The 9,780-nt window shown below is 43.3% G+C and overlaps 1 protein-coding gene across 3 annotated transcripts in view; it reads right to left on the bottom strand.

The window, feature by feature from the left end:
* The window catches only part of PLK4 (polo like kinase 4), a 162,861-nt gene that overhangs the window by 126,593 nt on the left and 26,488 nt on the right, over positions 1-9,780 (bottom strand). For 2 of the 3 annotated variants that reach the window (XM_085885559.1, XM_085885560.1), the window contains exons 3-4: positions 7,491-7,586; positions 4,965-5,079 (exon numbers count right to left, since the gene is read on the bottom strand). In XM_085885559.1, coding sequence (XP_085741685.1) covers positions 4,965-5,079; positions 7,491-7,586 — 211 coding nt within the window. Of the gene's footprint in view, positions 1-4,964; positions 5,080-7,479; positions 7,588-9,780 lie in introns of those variants that run through there. The other variant, XM_085885561.1, reaches the window with a different exon arrangement.

Here is a 9,780-nt window from a genome sequence, read left to right as displayed (position 1 = left end):
TAGGCACATCACCCCATATAACATGTCGCTGTGAGCGAGTTGAACTGCAATGGACAGGTTCCGAAGACTGAGTTGCACGACGAACCCACAAAACCCTGACCGCGTTACAGATATCAAGAAGCAAGGCGGGAAGCACAGCATCACTACGCAGCAGAAGCGCCCCCAGGCGGCTCATGCTTACACGCCCTCCGGCGAGGTCGCGACGACCTCCCGAGCAAACCTCCCCCGGCACCATGAAACGCCCCCGGCCGACAAGGCGGCACATCTCCCCCAGACAGACCCGAATCAGATAAACATTCCGAGCCCGGAAGCTCGGAATGTCTGGAAGCCCTGCAGCGCCAGCACAGCCGACCTTGGCGAGTACAGAGGTTCGTGCCGCCCGGCGCCAAACCCGCCTGACCTTGAGCGGTGACGCTAAACAGCGCCGTCGGCTGGGCGCACCATCAACCCCATAACAAACCCACGCATTGCAATCACCCGAGATTCCAACGTACGTCCAAAAGGCATTGGCAAGAACAGAGAGTTGCGCCCCAGGGCGCCAGGCACGTCTGACCTTGGCGAACCCAGGGGTGGGGGTGACGCTGAACAGTGAACCAGCCCCGGCTCTGAGTCGATCTCTGAGTCCCACACGCGAGTCTAACCGGCAATTAGCCGGCTGCAATCCGAGCAATCCCATACAAAACCACACATCACATCCAATCATGCCATAAAGCAACAAGAACACCGTCTGCGCAGATGCAAACTCCCCTTTTCATACAGCGCGTTCTCCCAATATAATCCCCACACATGACAGGGTAACGAACCGTGGACTGCCCTCGCAGCTGGGGCCCAGAAAAAACCTCTTTATTTGCCACGATCGCCCCCAAGGCCTTCATATCACATCGGTCATATTGAACATCCGATCGAATGATCCCAGCCAAACATATTCCCACACACGAACTGTCGGCATTTATTTTAACAACGCTAAACTGCATCACTCGAGCAATGAAAATCAAACACACAACAAACAGCAACCCATGAATCACATCACGTGTCCGTCTCTCGGTCGTTGTCGCGAAGTTGCGATGACTTGCTTGTCGTCGACGGTCGCGATCCGCGAACTTCTTGAACGCGACTGACTCGCTCCAATTCCCCGCTGAAATCGCCTGAACGACACGGGCGCGCATTGTATCATGAGCGCAGCCGAAGCGCAAGAGCTCCTCGCAGCTAGCATGGCTCCCGTTGCTCCAGAGCCGTACATCACCGTCGCAGGAAGCAGTGAACGGCAGCTCCCGCTGCATCGTCGCGGCCCCCGTCGCCGGAACATCACCCTCGCGTCTCAAGGGAGGCCCGGGCCTACACGGGGGTACGTGCCCCGAAGGAGGCACAGGTGCACCTAGAGGTATGAACTCTGAAACAGGAACTGCAAACCCCTCCCCTCGCACCACGAACCGCGGGAGCGCAACCCGCTGACCCTGATGGGCAACCAAGACGTGTACCCCGCCAACCGCCGGCAGCGCTTCACCGGCATACGTGTGCAATGCGAGGGTAGCATGAGCGGACTCAACTCGACACACGATCAGTGCCCCGAACATCTCGACCTCCACTGGCATTGGTCCTGTCACCTCCGGACCAATTGAAACCAGGTCCAACACTGGCAGCATCAGTGCCCCGATCATCTCAACCTCCACTGTCATTGATCTTGTCACCTCCGGACCAATTGAAGACAGGTTCAACATCGGCAGTAGGTCTCGACCCGGGATGTAAGGGTCGCTTCGCACACCACCATCCATGACCGTTATGATGGGCAATGACTCTCAGCACACACACCGTAGACGTCCCTGAGTGCTCAGACCGCCGTCCGATTGACTGCATTGCAACGCTCGTCAATGACCAGCGCCGAAGACCGTGCGCGCGGTCGTGCGCGCCTGGAACATCGCGCTGACCTCCGGATCATCTGCTACGCACCGACCACCGAGACCCCGGACATTCCTCAGAGCTTGCGCGACGTCCGACGCCGCGTCTGAGCTGAACTTCATGCCCTCGTCCTTTAGCCGTGACCTCGCAGAAACCATTCCCGAGGTTTGCAAAGCAGTAATAAAACGAACTCCGAGCGCGGCCGTCGTCCACTCAACGTGACTCGTAGGCGCCGGCGGGGCGTCAGGCTGCAGGACCCGACCCGCCCTGAAGCCGTGCGCGCGATAATGAAGTGATACCAAATCACTCAGCAGCCGATAATGTTCCGTTGATAGCGAGGCGAGCAAGATCGATTTGCATTTGGCTTCATCGTCCACATCATTTGCGTGGAAATAGCAGCCCAACTGTTCAGAAAACAATTCGAAGTCGTCTCCAATGAAGACGGGCACGCGTCCGTGCGCCGTGCCCCGACCTTCTGCCATGCTCGAGCCCTCCGTGACGGCGAGACGCCTGGCCCCGAAGCCTGTGCGTGCGGCGCGCGAAACTCGCGATGCGCTCCTCCAGGACCCTCGTCCGGTGTAGACCTCGAACCGCGCGGGATGCGCTGAGTTACTCGCTGCCGCGATCCAATAACCCAACCACGCTGCACACGCCGATCCGAACAGACTCGTCGCCAACTGTGGTGTCCGATGTGCAGTGAGGTACGCAGAGTCGTGAGGGTTGCCGTAACTCTGTTTATTGCGTATCCGGATGTGCACCACTGTAGACTACCCAGGCTGCACAGACTACACAGGCTACAACAACGCCTCAGGTGGCGCACACTCCTATATCCCGTGCAAGCACGTGACCACTCCAAAACCACTCCTCCACGCCTCCACCATGCTCCCCGCATCACGCCCTGCATCCGCAGGCCCACTACACCACACAAACAAGCTTTCCCAAATCGCTCTTTCAAACGATACCGTCAAGGGAAGGATCAATGAAATGTCTCAAGACATCAAAAATCAAGTTCTCGACCAAGTAAGAGCTTCTCCTGTATTTGCCATCCAGTTGGACGAAACGACTGATGTTGCTCAATGTTCTCAACCACTAATGTATGCTCGTTTCATGTCAGGCAATAGTGTAAAAGAGGAAATGCTCTTCTGCCATCCCATGGAAAGTTATACATACAACAGCAACAGATATTTTTCAAGTGGTATCAAACTTCTTCCAGGAAAATCAACTTCCATAGGACTCACTGGTCGGGGTGTGTACTGATGGAGCTCCGGCCATGCTTGGTTTGCAATCTGGTTTCATAACAAGAGTGAGAGAAAAAAAGTCCATCTGCTATAGGTACGCACTGCATCCTTCGTCGTGAAGCCTTGGCATCCAGAACTCTACCTGCTGACATGAGGGATGTCAGTAACCTGGCTATCAAGGTAGTCAACTTCATCAAAGCTGGAGCCTTAAACAGTCATCTCTTCAAACAGCTGTGTGTGGATATGGATTATGAACATCAAGCCTTGCTTTCCCACACAAACGTGCAATGGCTTTCGAAGGGAAACATGCTTGGACGGCTTTATGAACTACGACAAGAAGTGGCAACATTTCTAGATTCACAGCAGAAAGCAGATATCCATATCAATCCCAGAACCTCTCCGAATGGTGGGTCCACAAACTTGGTCGTGTCAGAACGTCATAATTAGATGGAGAGATAGAGATAGAGAGAGCCATTCCTCCTGATTTTCAAAACTGCTCAAAACTGACTGCACCCAAAAACAAATACAAAGTTGGGCAAACATCTCCAATGTCTGTAGACTCGTCCACTGCAACATGAAGATCCATACAAAACGGGACTTTTTTTTCAGACCACCATTTGGCCTTGACCTTAAACTTCGAGGGGAATGATGTACATTAAGGTTAAATGTGCCTTACTCTCGAGTCTAAGCTCCCTAGAGAGGAAAATTGTGTTCCAATTAGATAAAAATTAATCACGTTATGGTTTAAAAAAAAAAGAAAATGCTAAAAATAAATAAATTGTATAATCAGGTCTGGACCTTAAAATTAGGTCAAGGTCAAAAAAATTGTAAAACCTACAAACTTTCTATTCACATTATTGATGTAAAATTAAATTCAGAAAGTCCCAACCAGAATCCTTGTCCGAAAAAGAAGGAAGAAAAAAAAAAAAACCTAAATGGTGGTTTTGTATACTCGTAGGGATTTAAGGAACGATTAAAAAATTGGGGGCACTAATTGTAAAAATAAACCCCACAACAGGTTTGTCTCTTGGCACCATTTTGCGCAAATAGAAGCGTCTTGATTCCAAGTTCCACAAAGACCAGCTCTTGGCCAAGCTAAGTGCAAGAATAAAAGGAGGGATTTTCTTTTATTTCGTTTTCCCCTTTGTCTGTATTCAAGTGTGTGTGTCGAGGTGCCTTAACTTTGAGTTTAATTTACTTCATGTATTTTAATTATTACATTTATTATTGTCCTTTGTAAATACATGTCTATTTTCATTAAATGTGTTCATTTTAAGAAACTGTATCTGTGTATTTGTCATGGGGTTCGAGTATAAACCCCAACCCCTGTGCTGTGCTCCCCCGTGCCTCCGTCAAATCCTACAGGAGTATACGGGAGGCTTCATTACAATCAATACCTTCATTACTATTTTTTTTTAATTGCATTATAACCACCATACACCAGAACATAAAATGCTGCTTGAGGCATTAATCCCACCAGTTGAAACACAGGGACATAAAAATTCAACCCTAAGTCTTAAATCGATACATCTGTTGTACATCATTATGTGACCTTTTCTTCATGCCATCTTTCTTACAGTTCCTAAAAGAATGACTGTTGGTGCAAATGTAGAAGTCAAAGTGAAAAGAAAACATCAAATCGAGGGTGCAAGATGAAATACAAAATTGTTCTTTATCCTGAATCCTTTGACATTTGCAGTTCGATATAAAGAGTTATCATCCATCAATTGATTGGGATGGAAATTGACTGAGTAAGTAGTTGTGCCTGAGCCTCAGAACATTGTGTTGCATAGATCTTCAACACAGTTTAGCGAGCCTATCACAACGCACCTTGCTCCTCAGAAAAGGGCTTCCCACGTTGCTTGAGAAAGCGGCCAACCTCACCATTGTGACACATCTCGAGGACGAGGTACACATAGTGTTGATCCTCAAAGTAGTTGTACAACTGTGGGGAAAACAAAGAGGGGCAAGTTATTTTTATGGTACATTCATTACTTACACCTATTTCTCACTCCATTCTCAACATGAAAGTAACCTCCTCCTCCACCTTAATCCTTCCCTTAAATAGATCTGTCAGGATTGAAGAAAATAAAAAGCAGAAAGCAAATACATATATACACATACACACACACACACACACACACACACACACACACACACACACACACACATTCCATGCAAAATTAAATAAATAAAAATGCAATGCATCATTTTTAATTGATCACATATATGAACCATCTTGAAACGGGCATGAATGAAATCATCACTGTGTCAGAATTATATTTTAAAATACCAACCAATTTGGATTTAAAAACAAAAAACATGAAACCACCAAAATGGCATGGCTGGAACAAATAACCACACCACAAAAAAAAGCACATAAAACGAAACATCTGGTAAAAACTAACGATTGAAAAATAACATGTTTGTAAATTGCACAAAAAAATATAAAAATAATAATGATAATAAAATAAAATAAAAATGCATTCACTTTTTGTCAAAAAATTTTGTTTAAAAAGAAAAAGAAAAAGAGCAATCAGAGATTGCAGACCCTCGCCAGGACTTATTTTGTATGGTGTTTGTGGAGTTTTGTATGGTGTATTTTGTGTGGCATTTGTGTACTAGTGTGTTACATAATTAATGACATATAATTAGAACTGCCACTTTATAACTGCTGGCAGTGATGACCGGGTACCAAGAGATCCCGCTTTGACTGGATACCTGACCCTGACTGATGCTTATCATTATTTAATTGAATTTAGAAATGGATAAAATTAAATTATATTCAAATCAAATGGAAGACCAAATAGGCACAGTCCTGCATTGGAGTCATCAGAAGGAACCCAAACAAGCAAAAAGCAAAGATGAAGTCATTAAGAGGAACCTGGAGAAGATTCACATTTCAGCTGCTATTCCTCTACCAGCAAACCCATTCAGGCACAGCCAAGTGAACCTTATTCAAAAAAATAAAAATAAAATTTTAAAAAAGTTAAACAATTCAAAGCAAATAAATAAATAACCCAGATCAAAACAAAGAAATAATTGTGGCTGCCAGACCATATGTCCAATCAAGTTGAAATATAAAACTTGTATTCCCCATCACTACTACATCATAATTGTGAAGTTTCAATTAAATCGATGAATTAAGCGGTTCCAGAGAAAACATTATTTAATATTTCTATTCAATCCAATATGTCTGCCAAACCATGTGACCTATCAATTATTCCTAAACAAATTTGTACACCCAAGGCTTGGGGAACATTTATGTGAAGTTTCCTCTCGATCTGTCCAGCCTTCTGGAGAAGATGATTTTTTAGGTTTTATTATCAATCCAATATGGCTGCCAAACCATGTGACCCACAACTTCATGTGTGAACCTTTTGTTCATCGTGGATAGGCGGTCATACATGTAAACTGTAAAGTGTCGCCTCAATCTGTTCAGCCACTTCAGAGAAGATTTTTGAATTTTTTTTTTTTTTAAAGGCTGCCAAATCACGTGACCAATGCCGTCATCTTTGTTTTTTCCTGTGGACCTTTTTATCCCTAGATAACCCTCAAACATTTTCATACTGATCAGATGTAGCTTTCTACATATGTAAACATGACATTATAATGAAGGCACCTATGACATCATTTAAAAAAAATTAATAAGTAAAAAATAAAAATCACTTATTCCCCATGATGAGTACTTGCCGTGTGCCAAGTTTCAATTTTTTTTTTGGTGTTGTTTCAAAGATACAGAGGTCCAAATTTTTCCCATTTTTCCAACATGGCTGCCACACCACGTGACCTGTGACGTTCATAATTATCATTTAAATATTCTGCATGAGTAGTCACACCAATGGTGAAAATTTCATCTCAATCCGACAAGCGGTTGCAGAGAAAAACACGAACGTTCTGTGCGAACAAACAAACGGACCCAAATGCAATACCCTCTCCTCCGACGAGTGTAAAAAGGCATTTCTAAAAGGCAAGTGGAATTAAGAGTTCAATATCAACAGGAATAAGTGTCAGGAAAAAAGTGGGCCAAGACAGAGGGTAGTTTTATTTTTAAAAGAAAAGAGAAAAACATGGATATGAGATGCTTGGCTGCTGAAAAACAAACAAACAAACAAAAAAAACCATGAAAACATGGATGGTGGATGGTTGGAGGAATAAAAATGAAAAGTGTCAAGAGCAAACCGTTTGGAAAAAAACCAAAAAAAAAAACAAAAGGGTTGGTGAGTTTACTGTGGTGGAACAAAGTGGAATAAGACTGAAAACGGCTGTGCAAATACAAAAAGGCATCAAAGCATGGATGTTAGATGCTTGGCCTGAGGCCTGACACCTTCTCGGTCCTGCACACCTATCTCTTACTTCCAACACAGCCGGGTGCTTGAGCTGGCAATGTATCTCCACTTCATTGCGCACACGTTTCAGGCCACCTGCTTGCTGCATTGCACTCTTATCAATCTGCCCACACAATAAAGGATGCTCTCAAATCATGACCATTCTCTTCCGCATATAAGACAAGCAAAGTATGATAATATTCTACAATCATTCCAAATCAATGTGTTGCAGGTTAAGTGTTACACTGGCTTCCCAGAAAACTCTGTATTCAGTTACACTGCTAACATGAAAGAGCACTGCAAATTAGCTTCACGAAACAAAATTATTTAATGATAACTCAGTGGGTGACGGATTTAGACATACAATATTCACAAAGGGGAGAATGGTGTGGGGCAGAGAAAAAAAAGTGAAGGGGAATGGGAAGAGGAGAAAATTCAAATTCAAAAATGGTTTATTCAATTCCACTTGTTGTGACAGAATGACAAATTACAGATGAATGAAATCATAAAAGAAAAAACAAAATATTCATCATAAAATAAAAGCTTGCAATAAAAATTGTTAGAGTGAAACAACATTTATATTGGAGTTATATAATCAAAACAACATTAAAACGGTTTTCCCAAAACAACACAATATCAAAAATGAAATAAGCTTGAATATTAAAAAATAAATAAATTATAGAAAAAGGTAAAATAGTGAAAAGGGAAAATTCAAATTCAAACAAATATCAATCTAAAGAAGCACACGCAAGGAGAAACAGGCAGAGAAACAGAATAAAGGAAAAAAGGATTGGACAATCAATTAAGAGTTAAAACAAGAGTGAAGATGGGGGCCATCGCAAATTCCCACGCTTCCCACTGAAAGGAAAGTTGAAAGATGACAAAAAATTCCACCAGGAATGGCCAATATCAAATTTTGTGAAAATAATTATTTCCATTTTGACCCCTATGACTCCAAGTCCCCACTTTCTGGAGCACAAACCGGAGATCAAATCCAAACATTTGTTACATATTTCATTTCACGTGTCCCCAACGTTGATTGCACATACAAAGTTTCATTTCAACAGCTTTAAAATGTGCCCGTCAATGCATTTTTTGTTATTTGACTTTGTGATCCCACCCCAGGGTGCAGGGCCAAAAATGATTTTGCAGCTTTGTTGTGCCATGTGGTGATTATATAACTACCAAGATTGGTGAATTTTGGCACAAGCATTTAGGAGATAGCATGATGGACAGACAGACGGATGGAGCCGATAACAATATCTATCACCCCCCACCCCCCTCAATTTCCTTCATCAAGCAAGGGGACAAACATACATACATACATACATACATATATACATACATCCGACGGCTATGTGATTTTTCTGAGTGTATATGCTTTGATTTCCATCAGCACATAAAATTTCAGCTTTCTACGCCACCCGGAAGGTACCGAACATTAATATCAGCCAGTGAGTGTGTGGTTAGAATGTGATATGTGTGTGTATATATATATATATATATATATATATATATATATATATATATATATATATATATATATATATATATATATATATATATATATATTAGGGTGGTCCAAAATCATAAGGGAACTAGAACGGGCACTCATAGAGCGTATACCTTCGCCGCCACTACTTTTTTTGTTCTTGGTATGAGTGTGGGGAACTGGTTTCATATGAATGGTCTTATGACACAAACCACATATCAATAATGTATATAACTTTATATAACTCCCCCGATATGACACATATCGGGGGCTACGGACTAAACAACAATCAACTCACGTCGTTTTGGCGAGTCTTCACTCGCAAGCTCGGTGAATACAACATTTCAACAAGAGAAGGTAATCTCGTTTGATGCTGGTTTCATGCAAATCGAATAAGAATTGACTGAGTTATGCCGAAAACCGCATATTTTTCAAGGGCGTGACCCCCCCCCAACATTTTACCCCAACCGGTGGCATGTGTTATGACGTCATTGTGTCACAAGATTGGGCATTAAATTCTGAACATTTTGGTGCTGGGTTCATGTAAAGCGGACAAGAATTGACTGCGTTATGACAAAAACCGCATATTTTTCAAGGTCGTGACCCCCCCTGACCTTTGACCCCTAACCGGTAACAAGAGTATGGGCGTCATTGTGTCATATTGCATATCACAAGATGAGGCGTTGAATTCTGAACATTTTGGCGTTAGTTTCATGCAAATTGAATAAAAATTGACCGTGTTATCGTAAAAAGACGATTTTGACCTTTTCGTGACCTTGACCTTGACCTTTGACCCGAACGATCCCAAAATCTAATCAAATGCTTC

Source organism: Eptatretus burgeri, chromosome 6 (assembly GCF_056783735.1).
Source record: "Eptatretus burgeri isolate ZD-2024b chromosome 6, Ebu_testis_v1, whole genome shotgun sequence".
Lineage (NCBI taxonomy): Eukaryota > Metazoa > Chordata > Myxini > Myxiniformes > Myxinidae > Eptatretus > Eptatretus burgeri.
This window is presented reverse-complemented; position numbering and strand designations above follow the sequence as displayed.